The sequence below is a fragment of the Microplitis mediator genome, chromosome 11 (genome assembly GCF_029852145.1).
Source record: "Microplitis mediator isolate UGA2020A chromosome 11, iyMicMedi2.1, whole genome shotgun sequence".
Classification (NCBI taxonomy): Eukaryota; Metazoa; Arthropoda; class Insecta; order Hymenoptera; family Braconidae; genus Microplitis; species Microplitis mediator.
Window position 1 is genome coordinate 4,950,323 of NC_079979.1, and position 17,279 is coordinate 4,967,601.

Consider the following 17,279-nt stretch of genomic DNA (forward strand, 5'->3'; position numbering starts at 1 on the left):
TTCTATTAGGCTCGAAATAAATTTTTTTTTTTTTTTTCAATATAAAAAAAGTTATCCATTTGTTGTTACTTAAATAGTTTTAATTACTTGAACGTTTTTTTTAAAATAAAAATTTAAATTGATATCATAGTTTTTCTAATACGATAAGACACTGTAGATGGCACTTTTCAATTGTTTCTCGCAGATACTCGTGAAACGTATAGTTTCAATATATAACATTTTGTAGACAGACGTTGATGGGCACTTCGGACAAAGTCATGTTGGATGCCTAAAGGTTCTTTGCACGTAGCAGTCAATCAGGATACACAGGATCGACAAAATGAGCAAAAATGGAAATCAACGTCTTACGCCTCGGAAATGGTTCTCAAAAGAAGAGAATCATTAGGCAAAAAATGACAATAAAAATAACAAACTGCCTGCAAAGAAGGGGTAGCTCTGATCGGGGGAAGCGTAATGCACTTCTATACTGGATCAGAAGTGTAGAAACACACTAGGCAACTGCTACTCCGTTACTCGACCAAAAGGAAGATGCCAAGGTCGAGTAATCCTTTTGTTTTTCATATATTTGATGAGATATAATTTTTTAATTTAAAATTATGACTTTTTTTTACGTTAATTATTGACAAAAAAAAAAAAAAAATTAAATCATTTACTCGTAATATGTATAATAGATTTCCTTTACGAGGGTATATAATTATTTTTGTAAATAATTTTTCAACTTTGATAATAACTTTAGGTAAAATTAATAACAAGGCTTACAAAGTTTTCTGTAGCCTAAGAATTTATAATACGCTAATATTTTTAATACATGATTGATATTGTCAGAAACGAAACGTCTAATCCAAGTTTTTATTCACTTTGCTAGTGCAATAAGAATACTATAGATTTTTTACGTTAACCGTAGCAGCTTAAAATAGAGCAGGCCAATTTGAATCATGAGAAAATTAATGATTTTATTAAGATCAAATTTGATAGCACGTAATATTTTATTGTTGAAAGTAATAATTTTTTATTTTTTGAAAATAATATAGCAAGTAATAAATTACAGGAAGGTTTTTATATATAAATTTTTCCATTAAATTTTGAGTTATTGACGTATATAATATGTAATATAAATCAGATATAGTGCAAAAATTAGTATCTTATGCTGTGACAAATTAAATTTCATACTACAAATTTTTTTATTAAAAATTTTCGTAGCATCGTTTTATTGCATTCCAACCGTAGTTTGTATAAATTTTTTAATCATGACAGAAAATTTTCGTAGTTTAGTAGTAGATAAAACAGATACAGCTTTAACCAAAAACAGGATCCGAAAAATTTCTAGATGTTACTAATCCCGTGATGGTCTAGAATATCCAGTCAAAAATTAGATGACTATTCATTTTCGTTAAGTTGCAGTAACTTAAGCCTATGTAACTTCTGGCTGCACAACTAAATATCAACATCAAAAATATTCATCAGACATAAAATCCAAGACAAATTTTAGAATATTTTGCACGTATTTGGCGTTTATTTCAGGCAATTTTTGCAAATTTTATATCTTGTGTATATTCGTTTATTGATTTGTCAATTTTTTGTTATGGACTTGTTGAATTGAAAACAAAAAGTTGAATAATTGCTACTTTTCTATTAGGCTCGAAATAAATTTTTTTTTTTTTTTCAATATAAAAAAAGTTATCCATTCGTTGTTACTTAAATAGTTTTAATTACTTGAACGTTTTTTTTAAAATAAAAATTTAAATTGATATCATAGTTTTTCTAATACGATAAGACACTGTAGATGGCACTTTTCAATTGTTTCTCGCAGATACTCGTGAAACGTATAGTTTCAATATATAACATTTTGTAGACAGATGTTGATGGGCACTTCGGACAAAGTCATGTTGGATACCTAAAGGTTCTTTGCACGTAGCAGTCAATCAGGATACACAGGATCGACAAAATGCGCAAAAAAGGAAATCAACGTCTTACGCCTAGGAAATGGTTCTCAAAAGAAGACAATCATTAGGCAAAAAATGACAATAAAAATAACAAACTGCCTGCAAAGAAGGGGTAGCTCTGATCGGGGGAAGCGTAATGCACTTCCATACTGGATCAGAAGTGTAGAAACACACTAGGCAACTGCTACTCCGTTACTCGACCAAAAGGAAGATGCCAAGGTCGAGTAATCCTTTTGTTTTTCATATATTTGATGAGATATAATTTTTTAATTTAAAATTATGACTTTTTTTTACGTTAATTATTGACAAAAAAAAAAAAAAAAATTAAATCATTTCCTCGTAATATGTATAATAGATTTTCTTTACGAGGGTATATAATTATTTTTGTAAATAATTTTTCAACTTTGATAATAACTTTAGGTAAAATTAATAACAAGGCTTTTAAAGTTTTCTGTAGCCTAAGAATTTATAATACGCTAATATTTTTAATACATGATTGATATTGTCAGAAACGAAACGTCTAATCCAAGTTTTTATTCACTTTGCTAGTGCAATAAGAATAGTATAGATTTTTCACGTTAACCGTAGCAGCTTAAAATAGAGCAGGCCAATTTGAATCATGAGAAAATTAATAATTTTATTAAGATCAAATTTGATAGCACGTAATATTTTATTGTTGAAAGTAATAATTTTTTATTTTTTGAAAATAATATAGCAAGTAATAAATTACAGGAAGGTTTTTATATATAAATTTTTCCATTAAATTTTGAGTTATTGACGTATATAATATGTAATATAAATCAGATATAGTGCAAAAATTAGTATCTTATGCTGTGACAAATTAAATTTCATACTGCAAATTTTTTTATTAAAAATTTTCGTAGCATCGTTTTATTGCATTCCAACCGTAGTTTGTATAAATTTTTTAATCATGACAGAAAATTTTCGTAGTTTAGTAGTAGATAAAACAGATACAGCTTTAACCAAAAACAGGATCCGAAAAATTTCTAGATGTTACTGATCCCGTGATGGTCTAGAATATCCAGTCAAAAATTAGATGTCTATTCATTTTCGTTAAGTTGCAGTAACTTAAGCCTATGTAACTTCTGGCTGCACAACTAAATATCAACATCAAAAATATTCATCAGACATAAAATCCAAGACAAATTTTAGAATATTTTGCACGTATTTGGCGTTTATTTCAGGCAATTATTGCAAATTTTATATCTTGTGTATATTCGTTTATTGATTTGTCAATTTTTTGTTATGGACTTGTTGAATTGAAAACAAAAAGTTGAATAATTGCTACTTTTCTATTAGGCTCGAAATAAATTTTTTTTTTTTTTTTCAATATAAAAAAAGTTATCCATTTGTTGTTACTTAAATAGTTTTAATTACTTGAACGTTTTTTTTAAAATAAAAATTTAAATTGATATCATAGTTTTTCTAATACGATAAGACACTGTAGATGGCACTTTTCAATTGTTTCTCGCAGATACTCGTGAAACGTATAGTTTCAATATATAACATTTTGTAGACAGACGTTGATGGGCACTTCGGACAAAGTCATGTTGGATGCCTAAAGGTTCTTTGCACGTAGCAGTCAATCAGGATACACAGGATCGACAAAATGCGCAAAAAAGGAAATCAACGTCTTACGCCTAGGAAATGGTTCTCAAAAGAAGAGAATCATTAGGCAAAAAATGACAATAAAAATAAAAAACTGCCTGCAAAGAAGGGGTAGCTCTGATCGGGGGAAGCGTAATGCACTTCCATACTGGATCAGAAGTGTAGAAACACACTAGGCAACTGCTACTCCGTTACTCGACCAAAAGGAAGATGCCAAGGTCGAGTAATCCTTTTGTTTTTCATATATTTGATGAGATATAATTTTTTAATTTAAAATTATGACTTTTTTTTACGTTAATTATTGACAAAAAAAAAAAAAAAAATTAAATCATTTACTCGTAATATGTATAATAGATTTTCTTTACGAGGGTATATAATTATTTTTGTAAATAATTTTTCAACTTTGATAATAACTTTGGGTGAAATTAATAACAAGGCTTTTAAAGTTTTCTGTAGCCTAAGAATTTATAATACGCTAATATTTTTAATACATGATTGATATTGTCAGAAACGAAACGTCTAATCCAAGTTTTTATTCACTTTGCTAGTGCAATAAGAATAGTATAGATTTTTCACGTTAACCGTAGCAGCTTAAAATAGAGCAGGCCAATTTGGATCATGAGAATATTAATGATTTTATTAAGATCAAATTTGATAGCACGTAATATTTTATTGTTGAAAGTAATAATTTGTTATTTTTTGAAAATAATATAGCAAGTAATAAATTACAGGAAGGTTTTTATATATAAATTTTTCCATTAAATTTTGAGTTATTGACGTATATAATATGTAATATAAATCAGATATAGTGCAAAAATTAGTATCTTATGCTGTGACAAATTAAATTTCATACTACAAATTTTTTTATTAAAAATTTTCGTAGCATCGTTTTATTGCATTCCAACCGTAGTTTGTATAAATTTTTTAATCATGACAGAAAATTTTCGTAGTTTAGTAGTAGATAAAACAGATACAGCTTTAACCAAAAACAGGATCCGAAAAATTTCTAGATGTTACTAATCCCGTGATGGTCTAGAATATCCAGTCAAAAATTAGATGTCTATTCATTTTCGTTAAGTTGCAGTAACTTAAGCCTATGTAACTTCTGGCTGCACAACTAAATATCAACATCAAAAATATTCATCAGACATAAAATCCAAGACAAATTTTAGAATATTTTGCACGTATTTGGCGTTTATTTCAGGCAATTTTTGCAAATTTTATATCTTGTGTATATTCGTTTATTGATTTGTCAATTTTTTGTTATGGACTTGTTGAATTGAAAACAAAAAGTTGAATAATTGCTACTTTTCTATTAGGCTCGAAATAAATTTTTTTTTTTTTTTTCAATATAAAAAAAGTTATCCATTTGTTGTTACTTAAATAGTTTTAATTACTTGAACGTTTTTTTTAAAATAAAAATTTAAATTGATATCATAGTTTTTCTAATACGATAAGACACTGTAGATGGCACTTTTCAATTGTTTCTCGCAGATACTCGTGAAACGTATAGTTTCAATATATAACATTTTGTAGACAGACGTTGATGGGCACTTCGGACAAAGTCATGTTGGATGCCTAAAGGTTCTTTGCACGTAGCAGTCAATCAGGATACACAGGATCGACAAAATGCGCAAAAAAGGAAATCAACGTCTTACGCCTAGGAAATGGTTCTCAAAAGAAGAGAATCATTAGGCAAAAAATGACAATAAAAATAACAAACTGCCTGCAAAGAAGGGGTAGCTCTGATCGGGGGAAGCGTAATGCACTTCCATACTGGATCAGAAGTGTAGAAACACACTAGGCAACTGCTACTCCGTTACTCGACCAAAAGGAAGATGCCAAGGTCGAGTAATCCTTTTGTTTTTCATATATTTGATGAGATATAATTTTTTAATTTAAAATTATGACTTTTTTTTACGTTAATTATTGACAAAAAAAAAAAAAAAAATTAAATCATTTACTCGTAATATGTATAATAGATTTTCTTTACGAAGGTATATAATTATTTTTGTAAATAATTTTTCAACTTTGATAATAACTTTAGGTAAAATTAATAACAAGGCTTTTAAAGTTTTCTGTAGCCTAAGAATTTATAATACGCTAATATTTTTGATACATGATTGATATTGTCAGAAACAAAACGTCTAATCCAAGTTTTTATTCACTTTGCCAGTGCAATAAGAATAGTATAGATTTTTCACGTTAACCGTAGCAGCTTAAAATAGAGCAGGCCAATTTGAATCATGAGAAAATTAATAATTTTATTAAGATCAAATTTGATAGCACGTAATATTTTATTGTTGAAAGTAATAATTTTTTATTTTTTGAAAATAATATAGCAAGTAATAAATTACAGGAAGGTTTTTATATATAAATTTTTCCATTAAATTTTGAGTTATTGACGTATATAATATGTAATATAAATCAGATATAGTGCAAAAATTAGTATCTTATGCTGTGACAAATTAAATTTCATACTACAAATTTTTTTATTAAAAATTTTCGTAGCATCGTTTTATTGCATTCCAACCGTAGTTTGTATAAATTTTTTAATCACGACAGAAAATTTTCGTAGTTTAGTAGTAGATAAAACAGATACAGCTTTAACCAAAAACAGGATCCGAAAAATTTCTAGATGTTACTAATCCCGTGATGGTCTAGAATATCCAGTCAAAAATTAGATGTCTATTCATTTTCGTTAAGTTGCAGTAACTTAAGCCTATGTAACTTCTGGCTGCACAACTAAATATCAACATCAAAAATATTCATCAGACATAAAATCCAAGACAAATTTTAGAATATTTTGCACGTATTTGGCGTTTATTTCAGGCAATTTTTGCAAATTTTATATCTTGTGTATATTCGTTTATTGATTTGTCAATTTTTTGTTATGGACTTGTTGAATTGAAAACAAAAAGTTGAATAATTGCTACTTTTCTATTAGGCTCGAAATAAATTTTTTTTTTTTTTTTCAATATAAAAAAAGTTATCCATTTGTTGTTACTTAAATAGTTTCAATTACTTGAACGTTTTTTTTAAAATAAAAATTTAAATTGATATCATAGTTTTTCTAATACGATAAGACACTGTAGATGGCACTTTTCAATTGTTTCTCGCAGATACTCGTGAAACGTATAGTTTCAATATATAACATTTTGTAGACAGACGTTGATGGGCACTTCGGACAAAGTCATGTTGGATGCCTAAAGGTTCTTTGCACGTAGCAGTCAATCAGGATACACAGGATCGACAAAATGCGCAAAAAAGGAAATCAACGTCTTACGCCTAGGAAATGGTTCTCAAAAGAAGAGAATCATTAGGCAAAAAATGACAATAAAAATAACAAACTGCCTGCAAAGAAGGGGTAGCTCTGATCGGGGGAAGCGTAATGCACTTCCATACTGGATCAGAAGTGTAGAAACACACTAGGCAACTGCTACTCCGTTACTCGACCAAAAGGAAGATGCCAAGGTCGAGTAATCCTTTTGTTTTTCATATATTTGATGAGATATAATTTTTTAATTTATAATTATGACTTTTTTCTACGTTAATTATTGACAAAAAAAAAAAAAAAAATTAAATCATTTACTCGTAATATGTATAATAGATTTTCTTTACGAGGGTATATAATTATTTTTGTAAATAATTTTTCAACTTTGATAATAACTTTAGGTAAAATTAATAACAAGGCTTTTAAAGTTTTCTGTAGCCTAAGAATTTATAATACGCTAATATTTTTAATACATGATTGATATTGTCAGAAACGAAACGTCTAATCCAAGTTTTTATTCACTTTGCTAGTGCAATAAGAATAGTATAGATTTTTCACGTTAACCGTAGCAGCTTAAAATAGAGCAGGCCAATTTGAATCATGAGAAAATTAATAATTTTATTAAGATCAAATTTGATAGCACGTAATATTTTATTGTTGAAAGTAATAATTTTTTATTTTTTGAAAATAATATAGCAAGTAATAAATTACAGGAAGGTTTTTATATATAAATTTTTCCATTAAATTTTGAGTTATTGACGTATATAATATGTAATATAAATCAGATATAGTGCAAAAATTAGTATCTTATGCTGTGACAAATTAAATTTCATACTACAAATTTTTTTATTAAAAATTTTCGTAGCATCGTTTTATTGCATTCCAACCGTAGTTTGTATAAATTTTTTAATCATAGAGGAAAATTTTCGTAGTTTAGTAGTAGATAAAACAGATACAGCTTTAACCAAAAACAGGATCCGAAAAATTTCTAGATGTTACTAATCCCGTGATGGTCTAGAATATCCAGTCAAAAATTAGATGTCTATTCATTTTCGTTAAGTTGCAGTAACTTAAGCCTATGTAACTTCTGGCTGCACAACTAAATATCAACATCAAAAATATTCATCAGACATAAAATCCAAGACAAATTTTAGAATATTTTGCACGTATTTGGCGTTTATTTCAGGCAATTTTTGCAAATTTTATATCTTGTGTATATTCGTTTATTGATTTGTCAATTTTTTGTTATGGACTTGTTGAATTGAAAACAATAAGTTGAATAATTGCTACTTTTCTATTAGGCTCGAAATAAATTTTTTTTTTTTTTTTCAATATAAAAAAAGTTATCCATTTGTTGTTACTTAAATAGTTTTAATTACTTGAACGTTTTTTTTAAAATAAAAATTTAAATTGATATCATAGTTTTTCTAATACGATAAGACACTGTAGATGGCACTTTTCAATTGTTTCTCGCAGATACTCGTGAAACGTATAGTTTCAATATATAACATTTTGTAGACAGACGTTGATGGGCACTTCGGACAAAGTCATGTTGGATGCCTAAAGGTTCTTTGCACGTAGCAGTCAATCAGGATACACAGGATCGACAAAATGCGCAAAAAAGGAAATCAACGTCTTACGCCTAGGAAATGGTTCTCAAAAGAAGAGAATCATTAGGCAAAAAATGACAATAAAAATAACAAACTGCCTGCAAAGAAGGGGTAGCTCTGATCGGGGGAAGCGTAATGCACTTCCATACTGGATCAGAAGTGTAGAAACACACTAGGCAACTGCTACTCCGTTACTCGACCAAAAGGAAGATGCCAAGGTCGAGTAATCCTTTTGTTTTTCATATATTTGATGAGATATAATTTTTTAATTTATAATTATGACTTTTTTTTACGTTAATTATTGACAAAAAAAAAAAAAAAATTAAATCATTTACTCGTAATATGTATAATAGATTTTCTTTACGAGGGTATATAATTATTTTTGTAAATAATTTTTCAACTTTGATAATAACTTTAGGTCAAATTAATAACAAGGCTTTTAAAGTTTTCTGTAGCCTAAGAATTTATAATACGCTAATATTTTTAATACATGATTGATATTGTCAGAAACGAAACGTCTAATCCAAGTTTTTATTCACTTTGCTAGTGCAATAAGAATAGTATAGATTTTTCACGTTAACCGTAGCAGCTTAAAATAGAGCAGGCCAATTTGAATCATGAGAAAATTAATAATTTTATTAAGATCAAATTTGATAGCACGTAATATTTTATTGTTGAAAGTAATAATTTTTTATTTTTTGAAAATAATATAGCAAGTAATAAATTACAGGAAGGTTTTTATATATAAATTTTTCCATTAAATTTTGAGTTATTGACGTATATAATATGTAATATAAATCAGATATAGTGCAAAAATTAGTATCTTATGCTGTGACAAATTAAATTTCATACTGCAAATTTTTTTATTAAAAATTTTCGTAGCATCGTTTTATTGCATTCCAACCGTAGTTTGTATAAATTTTTTAATCATGACAGAAAATTTTCGTAGTTTAGTAGTAGATAAAACAGATACAGCTTTAACCAAAAACAGGATCCGAAAAATTTCTAGATGTTACTAATCCCGTGATGGTCTAGAATATCCAGTCAAAAATTAGATGTCTATTCATTTTCGTTAAGTTGCAGTAACTTAAGCCTATGTAACTTCTGGCTGCACAACTAAATATCAACATCAAAAATATTCATCAGACATAAAATCCAAGACAAATTTTAGAATATTTTGCACGTATTTGGCGTTTATTTCCCGCAATTTTTGCAAATTTTATATCTTGTGTATATTCGTTTATTGATTTGTCAATTTTTTGTTATGGACTTGTTGAATTGAAAACAAAAAGTTGAATAATTGCTACTTTTCTATTAGGCTCGAAATAAATTTTTTTTTTTTTTTTCAATATAAAAAAAGTTATCCATTTGTTGTTACTTAAATAGTTTTAATTACTTGAACGTTTTTTTTAAAATAAAAATTTAAATTGATATCATAGTTTTTCTAATACGATAAGACACTGGAGATGGCACTTTTCAATTGTTTCTCGCAGATACTCGTGAAACGTATAGTTTCAATATATAACATTTTGTAGACAGACGTTGATGGGCACTTCGGACAAAGTCATGTTGGATGCCTAAAGGTTCTTTGCACGTAGCAGTCAATCAGGTGTAACGAGTAAAAATAACCCGGTTTAAATTAAATTATTAATTCATACATTAAATATAACCCAAATTAATTACGAACAGATCATTTTTAAATATCGTAAAATCAGAACTTAGATGAATAAGTAATTTGTTAAACAATTATAAACAGTTACCCCTTCTTGCTTGGTTTAGCTCGCCGGAGTCCAGGGTTCAAAAGGGGTCTTTAATTTATACGCAGTTTTACAAATAAACAAAAAAATCAAACTTTATTTAAAAGAAAGTAAACAAAACCTTTTTTTACATGAGCTCCGATGCTCAGTTCTACTACCTTTACAATAAAATAATATCCATACTTTTAACGCGGTTTAATAACAAAAATGCCGCTGGTTATTAATAATTCCACGCGCTCACACAAAATATACACACACACACACACATACCTAACAGATTCGCGGTCTAAAATCGCGGTCTACCCCCATTCCCGGTTGCTTCAGGGGAGTCTGGTCGACTACCCCGTCGGCCCTACACGAAGTCCCATCCCATGAGGGTAAGTGGATGGTCTCCAACAGACCCTCACCTACTCGGTTCCCAAATACCCACCACCCCTCGGCAGAAGGCCTCAGGGTGGAGTCCCTCAACCCTCCATGAGAATGAAAAACTGCACTTACCTGGTCCGGTCGGACGCCTGGTACGAGAGTTTCCGATTAGTTGTCCGTGAATGGTCTTCTCAGACAACGTCTCTGGAGAACTAGGTTGCCTCTACGGGCTTAAATGCGCGGTTTTATCTCTATATCTACCCGTTGTAGAGGTGAACGGGAATAAATTCCCTCGCCCTCTGTTGTTGACATCGAGAGTCTACTGTTGTAAAATATTTTCTAAGTCCCGAGTTAAAAAGTCAAAGGAAATCGAGAGAAATTAATTTTATCGTATGTAAAATTGAATTTAAAAGAAAAGAATTCGTTTAAGATGTTAAGTAAATACTAAGTCCCGAGAACTTAGCCGTGTGAGCGACGATAATCCGGGCGGACGGATAGAAAATGAAAGAATGAACGATTGAAATATTAAAGTTTATTTTAATTTCATCAATATTTCTCGTATTTCTGTTCATTTTATAATTCTTTCAATCTCTTAAAACTTTTAAACGTCTTATTCGAAACCTATATAAGCGTTTTTATTTTATTTCCTTTGATTTTGGTGCTCAGGACTTAGAATAATTTTCGCTCGGTCGCGCATTCACATACTTATACCGTACATTCATATAATTTTATATCTCGGTATATTCATTCGACTTAGATTTTAAAACACAGCCATATAAGTATAAATAATAATAATAACTCATTGTTAAAGTAAAATAATACTGTTTATAATAAAGTAAGAAAATGAAAAGAATATTATATACAAAAGTATAAGTCATATGAAATAGAACCATAATTTAAGTCAATAGATAAATAGAGTAGTATAAGTATAGTAGTAATTAATTTGATTAAACAAAGGAACATAATATTTAGAATTTTAGTCCTAGTTTTTAAAGCATAAACGATAGTCTAGTAGATGTAAGAATAATAACTAGTAGATAAGTAGTATTAAGTCAATAGGTATAAGAAAATAGCAATAATATAATAGTTTTTTAAGTAACAATCATAGTAACTAGTGTAGTAGCACTAGTTTTAGAGAAATCACAGGTGTCCTCTGTTTTGTCTCACTGGGTCACTCCACTCCACCATCACACCCCTCCTACCTCAACAAAGAAAAGAGGTCAGCTTTGCTGACTTCTTTTCTTCCAGCTCGTTCAGCAGCTGGTGGACCGTCTTGTCCAACGTTTCGACTTTTGGTATCGGGGTGCACCTATACCTTACCACTTTGAATAGCCGTAATTCCCCATCGTAGGCGGTGAAAGCAACTCGTTTGGCCACTACCTTTGGCCTTACTTCGACCAGGGGTGTCAGAGACAACAATAATTGCTCCAGACGCGTCTGATGTCTGGACGGGAACAGGTCCCCTGGTTGGTCGTCGAAATACTCCGGGTAGTCTTCTAGTAGTGGCGCCTCGTCATAGTCTAGCCACGTAGCTTCCGTGAACTGGGGACTGCTGGTTACCAGTGGGCCCGGGTTGGCGGTTGCCACCTTTTTTCCAGGTTTGAGTTCTGCCAACTGGGGACCGTTCTTTTTAAATGGGCCCGGGTTGGTGACAATTTCTTTCGTTTCCCTTCCAGGTCTCGTCGTGGTCGTGGTCTCGCTCCTGCTCACTAGGTCTGCGTCTTGGATCGATTTGCCCAACTGGGGACTGCTCTTCTTGAGTGGGCCCGGGTTGGTTGCAGTCGATTCCCTTCTCTGTCCCCCTATCCTCCGTTTCTTCTTGGGGAAACTCGCCGTGGCTCGAGCGGGAAAGGCGTCGTCGTTGTCGGGCTGCTCCTTACTGCCGACGTGGCCAGTATCGAGGTTGGTGCTCGTGGGATTATTGGGTTTCCCATGGGGGCTCTCCCCAACCAGTTCGGCCGTTGACTGGGGACCGCTGATTACCAGTGGGCCCGGGTTGGTGGTCGCCTTTACTGGTTTGGCAAGTTTTATTATTTCGGCGCTGGCTGGCCGAATTACGGGCCTTTTGGTTGGCCTTTTGAAACCGGGCTTGGTCGGGTCGTATGGCTCGACCTTTTTGACCAGGTGGTACTTCACCTTTTGGACCTTTTTAAGCCGTATGTCGGGCCTTTTCCGGGTGTTGGTGGCTGTTGTTGTCGGGGCAGTTGTTGAGGTAGTTCGGAGTGTGGTGGTAGTTGTCGCGGTGGTTGGTGTCAGAATTAACTGGGGTGGCCGCCGCAGCATTTCTTCCCTCAGCCAGATTTCTTCCTCCATCGTGAATTCTTGTTTCGCTGAAGACTGCATCTCTACACAGATTGAAATATTTTCGAACGGTTTATACTAGTGATAGTCATACTGCTTCATTCATTCATTCATTCATGCACGGTTCTTTTTTTTTTTTCAGACGAGGTAGTAGAACAAAAGAGAAAGAAAAACCTTTGAAGTGACTAACCTATAATTTATATATATACCTACATTTGATATATATATATAAGGATATCTTTATAATAAAAAAAAATAAACTCATCAAAGTCACAAATAAATGATCCTACTGCTACCCCCTTTTTACGGGGTGGCCCAATTTCAACCCGGGTCTCCGGTGCTAGAGGTTAATCTGGCCTTTTGGCCGTAGTCCGACTTATTCATTCAAGTTCATGGTTTTCAGGTTCGTCTAGTTCCGGTTTCTATTCGCGGTCGCGGTCAGATTATTCGCGGTCAGGTCCCACTTCAGGTTCCATTTTCTATACGCGGTCGAGGTCAGATTTAATCACGGTCAGGTTCAAATTTAGATTCCAGTTTTATTCGCGGTCGCAGTCTGATTGTTCGCGGTCAGGTTCCACTTCAGGTTCCACTTTTGTTCGCGGTCGCGGTCAGGTTAATCACGGTCAGGTTCCAATTCAGGTCCCAAATACGGATTCACAGGTTACCCCAGTACGGCGAGATTACCCACTCCAAGCAGCATGGAATGTGGTGAAGCGGCAGGGCGAAAATCCCTTTTTCCTCGCGGATTTTAACCCACACTATGCCGATATTACACCCCACATGCTGGCCAAGTGTCAACCCTCTCACCGGTACCGGATTGTATTTCTCGAACGACATCCCACACCTTTTCTGATAACCCCGACGCGGTTGCTTCGGTATCTTTTGGTGTGCGGATTGTCATTATGCCGATCATACCTACGTGTGAGATCCGGTTGCGAGTTGCTTACAAAAGAACAACAATCAAACGCTTCATAAAACAAAACTTTCGCGGTACTCGTTATCTCGGAAATGATTCAGGTCCCTGTTCGAGCGCCATTTTGTAACGAGTAAAAATAACCCGGTTTAAATTAAATTATTAATTCATACATTAAATATAACCCAAATTAATTACGAACAGATCATTTTTAAATATCGTAAAATCAGAACTTAGATGAATAAGTAATTTGTTAAACAATTATAAACAGTTACCCCTTCTTGCTTGGTTTAGCTCGCCGGAGTCCAGGGTTCAAAAGGGGTCTTTAATTTATACGCAGTTTTACAAATAAACAAAAAAATCAAACTTTATTTAAAAGAAAGTAAACAAAACCTTTTTTTACATGAGCTCCGATGCTCAGTTCTACTACCTTTACAATAAAATAATATCCATACTTTTAACGCGGTTTAATAACAAAAATGCCGCTGGTTATTAATAATTCCACGCGCTCACACAAAATATACACACACACACACACATACCTAACAGATTCGCGGTCTAAAATCGCGGTCTACCCCCATTCCCGGTTGCTTCAGGGGAGTCTGGTCGACTACCCCGTCGGCCCTACACGAAGTCCCATCCCATGAGGGTAAGTGGATGGTCTCCAACAGACCCTCACCTACTCGGTTCCCAAATACCCACCACCCCTCGGCAGAAGGCCTCAGGGTGGAGTCCCTCAACCCTCCATGAGAATGAAAAACTGCACTTACCTGGTCCGGTCGGACGCCTGGTACGAGAGTTTCCGATTAGTTGTCCGTGAATGGTCTTCTCAGACAACGTCTCTGGAGAACTAGGTTGCCTCTACGGGCTTAAATGCGCGGTTTTATCTCTATATCTACCCGTTGTAGAGGTGAACGGGAATAAATTCCCTCGCCCTCTGTTGTTGACATCGAGAGTCTACTGTTGTAAAATATTTTCTAAGTCCCGAGTTAAAAAGTCAAAGGAAATCGAGAGAAATTAATTTTATCGTATGTAAAATTGAATTTAAAAGAAAAGAATTCGTTTAAGATGTTAAGTAAATACTAAGTCCCGAGAACTTAGCCGTGTGAGCGACGATAATCCGGGCGGACGGATAGAAAATGAAAGAATGAACGATTGAAATATTAAAGTTTATTTTAATTTCATCAATATTTCTCGTATTTCTGTTCATTTTATAATTCTTTCAATCTCTTAAAACTTTTAAACGTCTTATTCGAAACCTATATAAGCGTTTTTATTTTATTTCCTTTGATTTTGGTGCTCAGGACTTAGAATAATTTTCGCTCGGTCGCGCATTCACATACTTATACCGTACATTCATATAATTTTATATCTCGGTATATTCATTCGACTTAGATTTTAAAACACAGCCATATAAGTATAAATAATAATAATAACTCATTGTTAAAGTAAAATAATACTGTTTATAATAAAGTAAGAAAATGAAAAGAATATTATATACAAAAGTATAAGTCATATGAAATAGAACCATAATTTAAGTCAATAGATAAATAGAGTAGTATAAGTATAGTAGTAATTAATTTGATTAAACAAAGGAACATAATATTTAGAATTTTAGTCCTAGTTTTTAAAGCATAAACGATAGTCTAGTAGATGTAAGAATAATAACTAGTAGATAAGTAGTATTAAGTCAATAGGTATAAGAAAATAGCAATAATATAATAGTTTTTTAAGTAACAATCATAGTAACTAGTGTAGTAGCACTAGTTTTAGAGAAATCACAGGTGTCCTCTGTTTTGTCTCACTGGGTCACTCCACTCCACCATCACACAGGATACACAGGATCGACAAAATGCGCAAAAAAGGGAATCAACGTCTTACGCCTAGGAAATGGTTCTCAAAAGAAGAGAATCATTAGGCAAAAGATGACAATAAAAATAACAAACTGCCTGCAAAGAAGGGGTAGCTCTGATCGGGGGAAGCGTAATGCACTTCCATACTGGATCAGAAGTGTAGAAACACACTAGGCAACTGCTACTCCGTTACTCGACCAAAAGGAAGATGCCAAGGTCGAGTAATCCTTTTGTTTTTCATATATTTGATGAGATATAATTTTTTAATTTAAAATTATGACTTTTTTTTACGTTAATTATTGACAAAAAAAAAAAAAAAAATTAAATCATTTACTCGTAATATGTATAATAGATTTTCTTTACGAGGGTATATAATTATTTTTGTAAATAATTTTTCAACTTTGATAATAACTTTAGGTAAAATTAATAACAAGGCTTTTAAAGTTTTCTGTAGCCTAAGAATTTATAATACGCTAATATTTTTAATACATGATTGATATTGTCAGAAACGAAACGTCTAATCCAAGTTTTTATTCACTTTGCTAGTGCAATAAGAATAGTATAGATTTTTCACGTTAACCGTAGCAGCTTAAAATAGAGCAGGCCAATTTGAATCATGAGCAAATTAATAATTTTATTAAGATCAAATTTGATAGCACGTAATATTTTATTGTTGAAAGTAATAATTTTTTATTTTTTGAAAATAATATAGCAAGTAATAAATTACAGGAAGGTTTTTATATATAAATTTTTCCATTAAATTTTGAGTTATTGACGTATATAATATGTAATATAAATCAGATATAGTGCAAAAATTAGTATCTTATGCTGTGACATATTAAATTTCATACTGCAAATTTTTTTATTAAAAGTTTTCGTAGCATCGTTTTATTGCATTCCAACCGTAGTTTGTATAAATTTTTTAATCATGACAGAAAATTTTCGTAGTTTAGTAGTAGATAAAACAGATACAGCTTTAACCAAAAACAGGATCCGAAAAATTTCTAGATGTTACTAATCCCGTGATGGTCTAGAATATCCAGTCAAAAATTAGATGTCTATTCATTTTCGTTAAGTTGCAGTAACTTAAGCCTATGTAACTTCTGGCTGCACAACTAAATATCAACATCAAAAATATTCATCAGACATAAAATCCAAGACAAATTTTAGAATATTTTGCACGTATTTGGCGTTTATTTCCCGCAATTTTTGCAAATTTTATATCTTGTGTATATTCGTTTATTGATTTGTCAATTTTTTGTTATGGACTTGTTGAATTGAAAACAAAAAGTTGAATAATTGCTACTTTTCTATTAGGCTCGAAATAAATTTTTTTTTTTTTTTTCAATATAAAAAAAGTTATCCATTTGTTGTTACTTAAATAGTTTTAATTACTTGAACGTTTTTTTTTAAATAAAAATTTAAATTGATATCATAGTTTTTCTAATACGATAAGACACTGTAGATGGCACTTTTCAATTGTTTCTCGCAGATACTCGTGAAACGTATAGTTTCAATATATAACATTTTGTAGACAGACGTTGATGGGCACTTCGGACAAAGTCATGTTGGATGCCTAAAGGTTCTTTGCACGTAGCAGTCAATCAGGATACACAGGATCGACAAAATGCGC

The 17,279-nt window shown here is 31.8% G+C and overlaps 1 protein-coding gene across 1 annotated transcript; it reads right to left on the bottom strand.

The window, feature by feature from the left end:
- Positions 1 to 9,847: 9,847 nt before the first annotated feature.
- Positions 9,848 to 15,608, bottom strand: LOC130677174 (uncharacterized). Its single transcript, XM_057483821.1, has 2 exons — positions 14,564 to 15,608; positions 9,848 to 12,924 (listed from the first exon to the last, which is right to left on the bottom strand). The coding sequence occupies exon 2, from the start codon at positions 12,920 to 12,922 to the stop codon at positions 11,783 to 11,785; it is 1,140 nt and encodes a 379-aa protein (XP_057339804.1). The 5' UTR covers positions 12,923 to 12,924; positions 14,564 to 15,608; the 3' UTR covers positions 9,848 to 11,782.
- Positions 15,609 to 17,279: the final 1,671 nt, after the last annotated feature.

Bases quoted from the DNA above. Each gene is read 5' to 3' on its own strand.
- LOC130677174 (XM_057483821.1), bottom strand. From the start codon at position 12,922: ATGCAGTCTTCAGCGAAACAAGAATTCACGATGGAGGAAGAAATCTGG.